General features: G+C 39.2%; 1 protein-coding gene across 1 annotated transcript in view; it reads left to right on the top strand.

Annotated features, from left to right (window-relative positions):
* The first annotated feature begins 4580 nt into the window (after nucleotides 1-4580).
* Nucleotides 4581-15574, top strand: part of fam20b (FAM20B glycosaminoglycan xylosylkinase) — a 31339-nt gene continuing 20345 nt past the window's right edge. The window contains exons 1-5 of the mRNA XM_038309079.1: nucleotides 4581-4784; nucleotides 7199-7488; nucleotides 7640-7887; nucleotides 7957-8043; nucleotides 8125-8234. Of these exons, the coding sequence (XP_038165007.1) occupies nucleotides 7360-7488; nucleotides 7640-7887; nucleotides 7957-8043; nucleotides 8125-8234 (574 nt within the window). The 5' untranslated portion in view covers nucleotides 4581-4784; nucleotides 7199-7359. The remainder of the gene's footprint in view (nucleotides 4785-7198; nucleotides 7489-7639; nucleotides 7888-7956; nucleotides 8044-8124; nucleotides 8235-15574) is intronic.

Below are 15574 nucleotides of genomic sequence, written 5' to 3'. Positions count from 1 at the left end.
GCCCTTGCTGATGGAAGGAGGTTTTCACTCAAAATGTGACGATACATGGCCCCATTCATTCTTTCCTTCACACGGATCAGTCGTCCTGGTCCCTTAGCAGAAAAACAGCCCCAAAGCATGATGTTTCCACCCCCATGCTTCACTGTAGGTATGGTGTTCTTTGGATGCAACTCAGCATTCTCTCTCCTCCAAACAGCACGAGTAGAGTTTTTACCAGAAAGTTCTATTTTGGTTTCATCTGACCATATGATATTCTCCCAGTCATCGTCTGGATCATCCAAATGCTCTCTAGCAAACTTGAGACGGGCCTTGACCTGTACTGGCTTAAGCAGGGGGACACGTCTGGCACTGCAGGGTTTGAGTCCCTGGCGGCGTAGTGTGTTACTGATGGTAGCCTTTGTTACTTTGGTCCCAGCTCTCTGCAGGTCATTCACTAGGTCCCCCCGTGTGGTTCTGGGATTTTTACTCACCGTTCTTGTGATCATTTTGACCCCACGGGGTGAGATCTTGCGTGGAGCCCCAGATCGAGGAAGATTATCAGTGGTCTTGTATGTTTTCCATTTTCTAATAATTGATCCCACAGTTGATTTCTTCACACCAAGCTGTTTACCTATTGCAGATTCAGACTTCCCAGCCTGGTGCAGGTCTATAATTTTGTTTCGGGTGTCCTTTGACAGCTCTCTAGTTTTGGCCATGGTGGAGTTTAGAGTGTGACTGTTTGAGGTTGTGGACAGGTGTCTTTTATACTGATAACGGGTTCAAACAGGTGCCATTAATGAAGGTAACGAGTGGAGGACAGAGGAGCCTCTTACAGAAGAAGTTACAGGTCTGTGAGAGCCAGAAATCTTGCTTGTTTGTAACTGACCAAATACTTATTTTCCACCATATTTTGCAAATAAATTCTTTAAAAATCAGACAATGTGATTTTCTGGATTTTTTTTCTCATTTTGTCTCTCATAGTTGAGGTATATCTATGATGAAAATTACCGGCCTCTCTCATCTTTTTGAGTGGGAGAACTTGCACTATTGGTGGCTGACTAAATACTTTTTTGCCCCACTGTATATTGATCAAATATTATTGCCCTGCCCTGAATGGATGATGTGGCTTATTTGCAGTGATATTGTTAACAGGTACTTTTAGTTTTGGTAGTTAAAGTAAGTTCATATTATTATTATTATTATTATTGTTATTATTATTTATTTATTTATTTTTTATTTTTTTGCTTTTAGAAAACTAGAATATAAGACCAAGTTAAAGAAAAGCACAGATATGCCATCCAGGTATGCCTATTCACTCTCTTGCATGAATTGCTGCATCTATACGGCGTAACTCTGTGACTCGGCTGAAGGGTTGGTTACTCTGGTTTTCCTATCCTCTTCTTGACAACAGCCATATATTCTCTAGAGATTTTAGGTGGAGCCAGTTTCCAGTTCCCAGGGGTATTGATAGGTATTTCTTCTGGCAGATGGCCAAGTGGTGTTAGAAAAGGAAATCAGAATCTCAGCAAAGGTCCAAGTTATCTTGCACTCAGATGAGTTTGATGAAACATAGTGAGCCTCTCCACTCTCCTTCCAGCCTCCGTAACCTTAGTTTCTATATGAAATACAGAGTTTGCTGGTGCAGACTCTCAGTCATCCAGGTCAGTCATTCCAAACAAGTTAAACAATCCACTGGACTTTGTTTCAAAGTTTGAAGACATTTCTCCTCCCATCCAGGAAGCTTTTTCAATTGTAAATGTGAGAAGTGGCGTTGAGTTAAAGGCTTTGTACCGTAGCCCAACAAGAACTCGTTTTTGTTTAGAAAACATGCAAATTGCAGGTCAACAATTCCCTTTAACGACCCCCTTTCAGAGACATAGACAGGTATGGGGCATTACAGGCTGACAAAAGAAGCCAAATGACCCTCATTCCAAATAGATGGACCCGTTCGTCCGTTTCAATTAGCATGTTTTCTAAACAATAACAAGACTTTGTTGGTCCACTCTATAAAGCCTTGAACTCAACGCCAAGTGGTACGAATCTCTGACAAACCTTTAAAAGACTTATTTTCATATTAATCTTAAGGTTAATGATATCAATATTTGTTCCGCTCCTTTCATTATACCTTATTAACATTTCTGACAATAGCAGTCTAGTAAATCATATTAACTATCATGATAACCTTTGTGGTTTAGTCTGTCTGGACATTATAGACATTAATCATGTGGTAACCTATGCATATAACATAAGCATTCTATAATCATTTTGTATTAGAAATCTACATTGATAGTCTTTAGCTATAAGCCTTATAATGAAGATTAATACGGATTTCTACTTGGAAGTATAACTAATTATTTTATAAATGAGTTTCCCTCTCTGTGTTGAATTACTAAGTGATATATGGGTTATATTCAAGTTTACTGAGATCCAGCTGTAATCAGGGGTGAATTTCGGAAATTTGGGGCCCTGGGCAAAGACAGGCAGGGGGCCCTCTGAATGGAGAAGACAACACATAAAACAGAGCTATTCTACAGATAGAGAAATGTTAATAGAATAGACATCCATTATTTGATGTTGTCTCCAAAGTCTCCAGTAGCTGAAAAAAGTCTCTAGATTTGGCGCTAGGAGCTTTTTAGAACTCAAAGTGCTAGAGGGGTCTGAAAAGTGGCTAAATATAGCGACTAAAGCGCTAAGTTGGCAACACTGCTCTTTGCATGGTTTGTTTTCAAATGGTTTGCTGCTGTCTGTTTGGACCTTTCTGAACATGTGCAGCAAATGGACTGATCCAATATGGTGGACACTGAAGGGGGGGGGGCTGAGACACACTTAAAATTCTAAACGTTGTGATGGCATTTTAGGGATAGGATTTTTATATTAAAATTTGTGGTTTGGTTTGTCTTTATTGCACATAATGTAGCAATGTTTCATCAAGGGACTACTACAAATTCAGGTCACCACCTCCACAAATAGCAGGTAAAAAAAACATCAAACTCAAAAATGAGTGATAAAGGAGTTCAGAAATGAGTGTGAAAATAAATGTCGAGTTTGATAAAATGCTGGAATTCCCTCTGTAATCATAAAAAAACGTTAGGGTGCATGATGTGTTATACTCATTCTGAATATGGTTTATTAAAATATTCATAGTTTTCTATCAGATGTATTGGTTGTGTGGTTTTGGGTCTCACACACATGCCTGCACGCACGTGTGAACTTGTGTGACTCAACAACAGCAGTCTGTACTCTGAGAAAAGAAACGAAATTTGAAAGAATACTAAATGTAATAATCATCATGGGAAAGTTTTTCATTCACAAATGTAATTTTCTTAAAGTCCAACAATCTTTGCCTTACTTTTCAAAAGGAACTCTGCCACCTCTTCTTATCTCTAAAATTGAAGGACAAAGAACAAGATGCAGAACTGCATAATATGATAAACATTTTTTTTGTTTTTCTTTGTGTCCTTTCTGTAAACATGGAAGCAGCCTGAGTTGGCATGTACAGGTTTTCCAGGTTTATATATATCTGATGCCGATACCTTGTCTGTTGTAAATTCAATTCAGTTTATTTCTATAGCTCCAATTCACAACACATGTCATCTCAAGGCTCTTTCCAGTTCACCAGATCATCCAGTCAAACTGATTCAAAGTTTTCTATCTAAGGAAAACCAGCTGATTGCATCGACTCATTGACTCAAATACAATTCCTCACACTAAGCATGTTTGTAGCAACAGTGGAGAGGAAAAACTCCCTTTTAACAGGAAAAAACCTCCAGCAGAACCAGGCTCAGTGTGAGCGGCCATCTGCTGAGGCCGACTGGGGTTCAAGGAGACAGAAGCAGAAATACAAACAGCAGCTGTAAAAGGCGGCCCCGTCCAGGAAACACACACCCAGGCAGACGAGCACCGAGCCAGCTCCCATGTCAGAGGATGAAGAGAGCACATCCACTCAGTCACAGTCAGAGAAACAGGTTTAGACTGAAAAACAGGCCAAGCTCCAACATCTAGAAACAAAGGTGATGATGGCAGCAGCACAGCTGATATTTCTCTCCAGGATGGAGTCACAGCCAAACAGGAACAGACCAGATGAAGCTACTATGAGAAAAAGCAGAGAGAGCAGAACGTTAGAGATTGAACTAACAGATTCTGCAGAGTGGGAGAATAGAGATAGAATGAAGCAGAATGATGAAAAAGGGGTCCCTATGTCCTCCAGCAGTCTAAGCCTATAGCAGCATAACTATAGAGATAGCTCAGGATAACCTGAGCCACTCTAACTATAAGCTTTATCAAAAAGGAAAGTTTTAAGCCTAGCCTTAAAAGTAGACAGGGTGTCTGCCTCACAGACTAAAACTGGTAGTTGGTTCCACAGGAGAGGAGCCTGATAAATAAAAGATCTGCCTCCCATTCTACTTTTAGAAATTCTAGGAACCACTAGTGAACCTGCAGATTGAGAGCGAAGTGCTCTGTTAGGAACATAAGGAACAATCTACACGTTGGTTATAGTATAAAAAAATAAGAAAAGAAAACAGCATTCTGTTTTTCGATGATTGAGATGCCTGTTGCGTTTGAGCGCCACGGTGAAACACCGCCATCTGGCGGGCAGCTGCAGCCACTGCAGCACCAGGAGAAGGAAGAGAATCCTCACAGCAGCGCAGGGATCGAAGGAGAGAGGGGAGATAGAGCGAGTGGACTGTGGAAAAATGACATTAGCTTTCATTTTTTACCCAGAGTGACGTATTGTTTGCTTTCACATTATCAAAGAAAACCAGCGGCCGCCACATTGATGATGAGTCGCATAAAAAGAGCATAAGGTAAGTGAGCCGCAGCAGCAGAAGCTATCCTGCTAGCGACATCTTTAGCTAACACCATCAATGAGAATCGCTTTGCTGAGTTGTTAGCTCTGTCCGGGAGGGTGTGGAGGATTTAGCGAACTGTGAAAACGCGCGTGTCGCTTCGGAAAACATGAAAGGTGTCAGACTCATGCTGTGTGGGTGATATTAGCCGCTGGCTTGGTTTTCCTCTGAGCTGTTAAACAGCAGCGACTGTTTACCGCCGCTGCCTGCGTGGCTAACGCGTCATGCTGGGGATGCAGGTAACCTGGCTAATTCCCACTGCTAGCCGCGATTTAGCCTCATTTACAGAAACATTTAACAAACAGATCGAGGTTTTTACTCTGATATTCCAGGTTTAAATGGAGGAAACCGGTCAGTGTGAATCAGGAGGCTATTAGCAGAGATTCTGGGATAGTTGTTTCCTTTGGACCCATGAGAGATTAAATGCTCTGACTATAAACCAGTTTATTGTGCAGGTTTTACTGGTTTTTATAATGTGACCTGACTATGATCCACATCTATTAACCCTGTCATCCATAACACTATTGTGCTGTTTTCCTTCCTGAAATGCAATTAAAAGCACAAAAGCCACATATTGTGTTTAAACAACAGCCTTCATATTTATATAACTTGGACTGTGTCTGACCAAGATGAAGGAGAAAGTTATAATCAAGAGTTATCTGAAAGGTGTGGCATGCATCTGTTTTTAAAGTCAACATATAATAGAAAACCTTTTGCTGTGGTAACAGCTGTCACACCTTTACGTTACGTTTCTGTCTGCTTTTAAATGAATTTTCTGTAAATTCTTTGCAAAGTAGTTCCTACTAAATTGTAATATTCTAGTTTAAAAAAAAAATGAACTTATATTACTTTTAAAACTAGCATTTATATCTATTCATCCCCTCTGGAAGTTGATATTAATGCAGGTAAATCTGTGAAACCTGCTTGTAAAAAGATAAAAAATATAACTAACTGTTTGCAGTTGGGGAATCCCACACTGGTAGATCAGCCCAAGAAGTGCATTGGTGGGCAAAATAAATCCAGATTTTCTCTATTGATAAAACTGATTAATTACCCAGTTCTACCTCTGATCCTTCAGATTGACCCCCAGATTCCACATCGTCCGTCAGCGCTCCTCCCCGCTCACGAAGACCTCAATCGCAGCCTAACAAAAGCCTTGTAATAGGTTGGTTTTCTAGCTTCAACATGCATGTTTTCTAAGCCATATAAAGGCTTTTATAAAAGCCTGGAGCTCGGCGCTAATCCAAACATTTTGAATTTAAAAGCTTCCTGGATGAGAAGCGAAACGTCTCCAAACTTGGAAACAAAGTCCAGTGGATTATTTTCTAACTTTGACTCTTTGGAATATTTAATGCATATAAAATGAAAATACATTTTTTTTCTGTAATTCAAATGTTTATTTATTTAAAAATGTTAATATACCAGAATTATATATTTAAAAAAAAAAAAAAAAAATAAAGGAACAAAAATCGATAGGCGCAGCTCTTAGTTTACATTATCTCGCCCGAGCAGAATATCATCCGCGCTATTGCTGCATCCATTTTATGGCTTTTAGAAAACTTTCTTTTCTTTCCTCAGTGGCTCTTCTGCTAATTTACAATAAAGTCCAGATTTGTTGGAAATGAATAAAGTTTTGGGGCTTTTCATGTCATTGGAGTATCAAGCAATGACATCACAGGTAGATGTTTTCCTGGAGTCTTGCAGGTGAAGTTGTCCTGTGTGTGTAAAGGAGTAAAACATTTGATCTGGTGCAGGTAGGGTGGAGGAACAGCTGTGTGCTGCATCACTTCTCTCAGACTGTTTTAGTTTTGCAAGCTCAGTGTTTTTCCTGCTCTGAATGTCACACGGTATCATCATGGGTATTGAAGCATATGCTGCTTCTTAACCTCTTTATGCTGCTGAGCTTTAATGGAAGTTTGCGCTCTTTCACCGTGATGAGCTATTGTCAGCTGAGATAAAAACCTGGATGCTCCCTCTGTGGCCTAGAGGATGATGTCCTTTATTTCAGGAGAGCATTAGGGATTTTTGCCATCAGACTGCAGGTCAGGTTTTTGACTCTGTCTCCCGGAAACAATGATAGATTTTTATTTTTTTTATTGCAGCTGGCTACAGGGTTTAGCTTAGAGCTGAAGGGTTTCCATAGCAGTCCCTCCTGTTTTATCTGCTCTCCACTTTTAGGTCCTGTGTTTTTTTTGGAAACAGGGTTATACGCTGTGCAGGCTTTCGCCGAGCTGCAGAACTGGGTCGTCATCTGCCCCTAGGAGGGGAAGTGGACCATCGAGGCAGCAAATCAATCTCTTTCTCAACATCACCAGCAGCACAGCTGTCCTGGTTCCGTCCCTCCTCTCATTTTTCCCCTCATCCCCTCCTAGGTAAGACGGGGAAAGGCAGCGGATCTCTCGTCTCTTGGAAGGTTTCCTCCTCCAGGGTGGGCTTGGCTGGTGGGAGACGGTCACTTACAGGAGCCATGCATCAGCGGTGAGGGGGGGACCACTGCGAGGGACCAACGCGGCGGGGGGCAGGTGGCGCGGAGATGAAGCTCAAACAGCGCGTGGTGGTGCTGTGTGCCGTGCTCCTCCTGCTGGGCCTGGCCAAGATCTTCCTGCTAGATGGAGGCGAGGGCTCTGCAGCCAGCCGCCGGGACCTGCGGGCGTTTCGTAAGGTCAGCATCTGGATGGAGCTTTAACTACCGACAGAGAGAAAGATCAGGATTTCCCTCCTGCTGTTTACATGGAGCATATTCAACAGAGATGTGCCATCTTTACATTATTAACGATAGTTTTCTATTGTCGGTTGCATGATAATCCTCGCAGATGGAGTCGGGTCTCTCTCTGCCTCGAGGAGCTCGCCTCACACACACTCTCCAGTCTCCGTGGGAGATAGCGAGTCAGTGGGTGGGCCCCAGAGAGGTGTACCCGGAGGAGACCCCTGAGCTGGCTGCTGTGCTGACCTCGCTGAGCACAGCCAGGATAGAGCGCGCCGATGTGGGCTATAAGGGCACCCAGCTCAAAGCCTTGCTGGTGCTGGACGGAGCTCAGAAAGTGGTCTTTAAACCCAAGAGGTCAGACGGAGTCAGACATTCAGTTACAAATGTTCTTGTTCAGGTTCTTACGCTGTTTTTCCTGCTCAGATACAACAGAGATTATGTGGTTGAAGGAGAGCCATACGCAGGATACGACAGACACAACGCAGAGGTGGCTGCTTTTCACCTGGACAGGCGAGTGAGCATCACTGCTGGGCGTTATTCGCACTCATTCATCTGTAATCCTTGGATATTTCCTTCCTGGTGTGTCTTCAGGATCCTTGGGTTCAGGAGGGCGCCTCTGGTGGTCGGTCGCTACGTCAACCTGCGTACAGAGATCAAACCCGTGGCCACTGATCAGCTGCTCAGCACTTTCCTCATGCAGGGTGAGTTCGTGCCCTTCCAACCGCCCTTTTCCTTTCACTCCACATGCAAATTTCTTGTAAGAGGTTTTCTGTTTTCTATCCTCTGAGTCATCGTGGTTAACATGTGGGATAAAAGACCTTTCTGTTTCTGTGTCCAGCTTTGCTCTCGTTCTGATTCAGTTTGAACTTATTGACAGTCAAATAAATCCTCCGTCCGTTGTGGTTCTGGCTCCGTCACACTGGACAAACAGCCGGGATAAAACGGCTGGTTTCATTTCCCTGAAAACGTGATAAAGGCGTCACACTGGACAAGTGTGTTATCCCGTTTTCTGGGGAAAGGTGATAAAGGGCGTGAGGCGCCTTTTATTGCCTTAATCCTTATTTTAAAAATCAGCTTGAGACGGTCTCATTAAAATTTCAAAATATTTATTATTTTTACACATTTCAAACTATTAGTTTGTAAAATTTAAAAGCTTTACTGTTGAATTTAAGCATTATAATTTGAGCATTTTGTCAGACTAAATTTACAGGGTCAGTTTCATCCTCATTAAAGGAAAAGTTCAGTCAGTAAGGAATAACCAATGGTTCATTATTTATACCTGAAACTAATACGTTTGTGGTAATTTAATGAATTTAGCGTTAATAAGTAAAGAAATAAAAGCAATAATTTTCGTTGCGATCATTAAGTTTGTGAGCAGCCATTTTTGCCCAAATATAGTAACTAGAAGTATAAATAATAATAATTCTGTGTCGATGCATCGACATGTCTCCAAGAGTATCGATTCATGTTTTTGTTTTTTTTCCTCCGGTCTATTTTTATCCATTCACTCCTGGACGTAATCCTGACTCCCGTGCTGCGGTGGCGCTAAACCTATTTTGCTCTCCTACCGCGCTTACTTTTCCCTACCCTCTTTCTGCTTGCACACTAGAGACTGACACGGGAGTGGATTTTCACTCCTGTCCCGTCCCACTCCCACAGAAAAAAATGGTGTCCCGTCCCGATCCCGCGCCAGAATAGAAATCTAAATCCTGTCCCGTCCCACTCCTGGTGAAATTACTCCCACTCCCATTCAGAATGACCCCTGCTCCTGCACCACTCCCATTCTTGTTGTCTTCAATAAGATTTCTGCCAATACATTGAATCTGAATTTCTATGAAGGGTCAGTTAAGTTCCTGTTTCTAACTGTAGTAACTGTTGGTCCCTCCATTGTTGTTTTTGAGCGCGGGTGAAAAACTCAGAGCAGAAGCACTGTTGGTTTTTGGGTCATGTAGTTTTTTTGATTCGCATTATAGTGTAGGCTTCAAGGAAAAAAACTACAAAATGGCGGCGCCAGTACTGGATTTTTTTTCTTTCTATTTTATTTTATTTTTTGGCATCAATCCTAGTTTTTTTTTAGTTACTATTGGTTTGCTCCCGCTCCCGTCTGCTCCCGTTAATGTTTAATCCTGTACCGTCCCAATCACGTGATTGTTACTAATACTGACTCCAAAATGTCAGTCTCTAATGCACACACACACTCGCATAAACACAGAGGCCTTATTATTCTTCTTCAGTGAATGAGGTTTTCATAGGCCTAGGTGGAGTACAGCTGTGCTACTTCTGTTAGTTCCTGTTGTTTCTTAAATAAAATGCATGACGATATTACAGCTTTCATTGATTTATTTCAAATTTAAAACATTGTAAGGTAAAAAAAAAATTTACCCATTAATCAAATCGAATCGTGGTGTATTCTCGAGTATTGAAAATAATCGAATCGTTGGGTCAGGAAATTGATACTGAATCTAATCTAGGGCTGCAACTAACGATTATTTTAAAAATCGATGAATCGGCCGATTATTTTTTTTCGATTAATCGATGAATCAGACAAAAAATATTTTTAATATTAACCTCTTTATTCCAAAATAAACATTTTAGACAGAACAAACAAGCACACAAGTACAGGTTGCTCATTAACTGTACTGTTGCAATATGAAAAATAAATGTTTTTGTTAAAACTATATAAACTTACATGAGAAATGTAGCTATACATCCACAAAATAGAAGGTACTTTGTTTCATAAAGCGCAAAAAAAGACAGGCATTTTTATCCATTTGCAATAATATAAAACTAATAATAACAAATAACAATAGGATAAATATATCCACACAACAAAACTCAATAACAGAATTTGTTTGCTTAATAATACTATCAATATATAGAACAAATAAACATAGCCTTCCATGACACTAATTTAGTCACCCAGAGTTGCACACAGTCACTAACTGGCTTTACTCAGGAACTTGGCATTGAAAAGCAAAAAGGTTAGCATGTCGACGTGCTCCTGGCTAAGAATGGCTCTTTTTTTGGAGGCTATGTTTCCTGCTGCAGAGCAAAGACGCTCAGAGGGTGTTGAAGTTCCAGGATCCTTCTTCTGTAATGAGAAGGACACTGTTGAATTACACCCCTGCAGCATATAATTAGAATTTAAAATTTTTTAACGTTATTTAATGCTTTGTGTAAATAATTAGAAATGTTTTGATTTATAAATATTTTTTCTCAAAGATTGAGTTCTGCAGTAGTTTTGCATTTTTGAAACTTCCTCATTTATCATTCTATAGACATAAATGAAAAGTTGTAGTCTTAATTTAAAAAATTCTAATATTCTTTTTGATGTGCCATTTAAATTTTAAATATTCAGTTAATTGCTCATTCATTTTCCATTACTGTAAAATACAAATATTTTGATTTACTTTCTGAATTAACTCTTCAAATTTGTCTCCCATTTCAACAAATGAGGTTTTTTTAGACTAGAAGAGTTCTGCCTTTTAAGACAGGAAAGTATAGCAGTTAAAGTTGCTACTTGAGAAAATACTGAACCATAGAGATAAAAATAGCCCTGTGATTCAGATTATAAATTGTATTTGGAAAAAAAAATGAGAGAACTAGGGGTGCTAAAAAACACATCCTCCAAAGACAGATATTTACATGGGAATGTGGCATAAAATGAATTGACATATTACTGATCTTGCTGGATTTGATTCTGCTTTACTTCCATAAATTGCAGGATTAGGGCTGGGCGATAATTCAATAACGATTTATATTGATCGATAGACGTGTGGCGCAATAGAAAAAAAGAGAGTCGATAAAAGTTCGATAAAGAAACGCAGTTTTCCTTCCTTCTCATTGTAGCCTAGCATGTAGGTTTATGCTAGTCACTACTTCCTCCCAACCAATCACAATCGCGGACCCAGGCACGCCGTCACAAAGCGCCGCCCTCTCAAACCACAACACAGAGCACATGAAGATGTGCAGCAAGGAGAGGCGGAGGAAATTGTTCCAAAGAAGGGTTTTTTTAGTTCGCCAGTTTGGCAGTATTTCGGTCATGGCAAGTCGGACAAAAAACAAACCACAGTCATCTGTAAAATGACTTTTGGTCACTTTAGTTTATTCTTTGTCAGTATTTAATAACATAACTCAGGTCTCTTAAGTTATTTTTCTTTAAAACAATTCTGATATTGTTAAAAAAAGTTGGTTAAATAAATATTTAATTGGAAGTCTGTGTTTGTGTTTTTTATTAAATTAAATCATTTAGCAATATTATAAAACGTCCAGGCAGAGCTGCACATAAAATATGGTTTCAAATCTTTTCAATAATTATCGATATCGATCAATATGCATTTTTTTTTATCGATAAGCTTTTTTTCTATATCGCCCAGCCCTATGCAGGATCTTTACTTTATCTTTGCCAGAAGATTTAAACTTTAAAAGTCTTGCCCTCATAATTTGCAAGTTAATTTATTTATAAAGAAAATATAAACGCTGCTTAAGCTAATTCAAATGAAATTAAAAGTAAAATAAGTAGCCAACCTTATCACTGTCTGTAACCTACTAACACGGTAAGGAAAGCATCAGATGAGCTACCTGAGAAACTAATGTTACGTTTCCCCACTTTAAAATGAAACAAACATGGCCGCTCATCCTGCTGATCAGCTCTCTTCACTGCCATTGAAGGCTCCAACGTGTTTTCTTTTCAGGTGCTGCGTCATAACAGTGGTGCTTCCGTGCCATGTTAATTTGTTTTTGCAAAAGTTGCATGTTACGACTTTTTTTGCTTTACAAAGCGTAAAATGCTCCCAAACTTTAGAGGACTTTGCTCGAACTGTGTTTGTGGTATCGCTCATTAGAACAGTTGACGTTACTGCCTTTTGAAAACAGCCTTTGCTCACCTTTGCTCTGGCTCGCTCTGTCGTATTTTTTTCCCCTTTTCAATCAAGTGGCAGTGATGGCGGTGGATGACGCATTAATCACGCAACACAACTAATCAATGAATAATTTGTTGCTAACTCTTTTATAAGTAGATTTTTATTGATTTTATTGATTTGTTGTTGCAGCCCTAATCGAATCGCCATGATGGGTTTACACCCCTAATAGTAACCCCTCCCTCCTGCCATCTTCCAGCAGTGACGTCACGGTGCGGTTAGCCTAGCGCCATTCTCCCCGCTTTACAAGCTAAATCAATGGGAACTACTAGACACATCTGCAATCAACAACAATTATTGAAGATTTCCAGAGGACTTCACCATTGAAATTCACCAGAGCTATAGTGAAACTGACAATGCCCACGTGCATGGCAGCTGGATGCTGGAATACATCGGGTAAAAGTGAAAAAAAAAGTTATTTCACCTTTCTGATTCCTGATCCTCCACGGGTGGCTTAAGGGCTGCTTATCCTTCCGCAGCAGTGTGTGTATATAACGCAGATATTTTTGATTTATGCCTAATTTTGAAGCGTGGTCAATGTTATTTCATGTTATTCCATGACACAGCGCAAGAGGGACAATGAGGAACTAGATGTGGACGAAAAAGAGCGGGGATCCAGGTGGAAAAAAGGTCCCAGTGCTCTTCTAGCTGGTCCGTCTTCGCGAGTCATTTTCAACAATGGCGATCATACAAACAAAACAAGCCGGTACCGAGGAACCAACCGACTAAAACACACAAAGCCTATGTAATAAGTATTCCCACCAGGAGGAAACCGAGGAAATATGCTGGCATCAGTTCAGCTGATTAATTTTGAGTAAAGCTCTTTAATAGTCAATCTAGCCTCTAAAGTCTATTCCCAGATGAATACCCTATAAAATGTAAGCATGCAGCTGCATAGAAATAGACCTTTAGGTAGAATTCTTTTTTTTTTTTTATGACTTTACCAAAAGCTGATCCCTCAAATAACACCTCTAACAACTTCAGGCCAATTTAGTTAACTTTAAATGAATAAAAAGGTTAAAAAAAATTTTTTTCAGTGATTGCTTAGCGGTAGTCTAGTGGAAAAGAATCCTGAGTAGAGTGCATTCTTAATATAGGCATAAAAACCAGAGGGGTTTTCTGATCTTGCTTTGCGAACTATTATTAGTGATGCAGATCAAAGCTTTTTTATTTTTTTTAATTAAATAATAAAAATGTAAGCATTTAGGGGGAACTTTAGCAAGAAGAGTTAGAAAAAAACCACTATCAATGCAACAGGTGCAATCAGATCCAAGCTGTTGAAATTGCAGAAAAACTGTCCACTAACTTTAATCCCACTTTATGTGTCTGGAAGCCATACTGTCTTCTCAAAATCCCTGCTTTTCTCTTATCTAACTTAAGCGGGCAATCTTCTTGAATTTCTAGCTGAAAATCTAGAAATGATAAATTTAGAGTAGAAACTAAATAAATATGATACAAACTAAACATAATAAAACAAAATATAAGAAAATGGAGCTCGTCTGCCTGGTTGTGTGTTTTCTTTGACGGGGCCGCCTTTTACAGCTGCTTTTTGTATCTCTGCTTCTTTTTCTATCTCTGCTTCTGTCTCCTTGAACCCCAGTGGGCCTCAGCAGATGGCCGCTCACACTGAGCCTGGTTCTGAGGCGGTTCTGAGGAGGTTTCTTCCTGTTAAAAGGGAGTTTTTCCTCTCCACTGTCGCTACAAGCATGTTCAGTGTGAAGGATTGCATTAGAGTCAATGATTTAAAGCAATCAACTGGTTTTCCTTAGATAGAAACCTTTGAATCAATTTGACTGGATGATCTGGTGAACTATAAAGTGCCTTCAGATGATGAGCTATAGAAATAAACTGAATTGAACATTCAGCGTTGCTGCTTGTTTTCTCCTGTTGTGGATTACGGATCACGTCGTAAGTTTGAGATTTTTAAAAGCCTTTCCACACTGATAGATGACTGTGTTTTAGTTTTTTTTAAAATATTTTATCAGGTGTTAAAAAAATCTTTAAGCCAAACTAAAGTCTCTATTTAAATTATAATATCTGTAGGTCAGGTAAATTTTTTTTATCTTCATTTTAGCTCAAACATCGAGCTCAGCTTTCTAGGAAACGTGGTTTGTTCATTTATAACCTGGTAATAACTTTTAAACAGAGAACCAGGTCGGCTACACACTCTTAACGTGTGAAATACTCAACTGAAAAAGTTTTCTGTATTTACTCACATTTTCAATGAAATTTTACACTTTTTTTTTTCCTGATAATATGAAGTGAAGTAAATTAGCTAAATTTGAAACTGCGAGGGACAAAAAAATGTTCACACCCCTGTAAGAACGCAGGAGAACCCAGTTCTACCAAAGACCCGGAGGATCAGCTTCAGCGCTGTGTGGATAACAGACTGGAGCAGATGACTGATAAAGTCTTTTCATATTGCTGCGTAGGTGGTTTCATTTTTCACATTGATGGTACAGGTGCAACTCTTTGAATCAGACCTTCATCAAAAACAATCATTTATTTCTGTAGTTCGGTTTAAAAGGTGAAACTAAAACATATTAACTATTCAGTGTGATTCAGTCTAAGCTTTTATTTCTGTTACTTCTGATGATTAATGCTCACACCTTTAAAAAAAAACCCAAACCAACTGCTGTGTCGCATCAAAAAGTGAAATTATATCAAATTAAATTAAAATGTTTTGTTAAAATGGAAAAAATATTACCAGCCAGAACTATCTTTTATGTTTTCAAACTAACTAAAAGCATTCTTTTTTGGGTTTTTGTCAGTTTATTCTCTGTTGCAAAATTATTTTTCAGCTTTATTAAATTCTTTTAAGAATGGTAAATTGTTTTCTTTGTTTCACATGAAATTATTTCAAAAATATAATATCCTCATCTTTTAAAATCCTTTGCTAATAACCAAAATAAAAAAAAATAAAGTAGCAGACTCGAAGCATCAGTAGAATAAGGGTTACTGATAAAAAACTATAAATCCCACTCTAAAACATTAATAAATAAAATTAACTAATAAAATAAAAGTAATTACATGTGAGTAAAAAACTGAACTAGATTTAAAGTGTTAAAAGTGTTATATTTAGTTCAGACCAGAGACCAATCAGATTTTGAGCTTAATCACAC

The sequence above is a fragment of the Cyprinodon tularosa genome, unplaced genomic scaffold, assembly GCF_016077235.1.
Source record: "Cyprinodon tularosa strain WSP-4 unplaced genomic scaffold, ASM1607723v1 ctg656, whole genome shotgun sequence".
Lineage (NCBI taxonomy): Eukaryota > Metazoa > Chordata > Actinopteri > Cyprinodontiformes > Cyprinodontidae > Cyprinodon > Cyprinodon tularosa.
The sequence above is the reverse complement of the archived record's forward strand: the minus strand, read 5'-3'. Positions and strand labels throughout refer to the sequence as shown.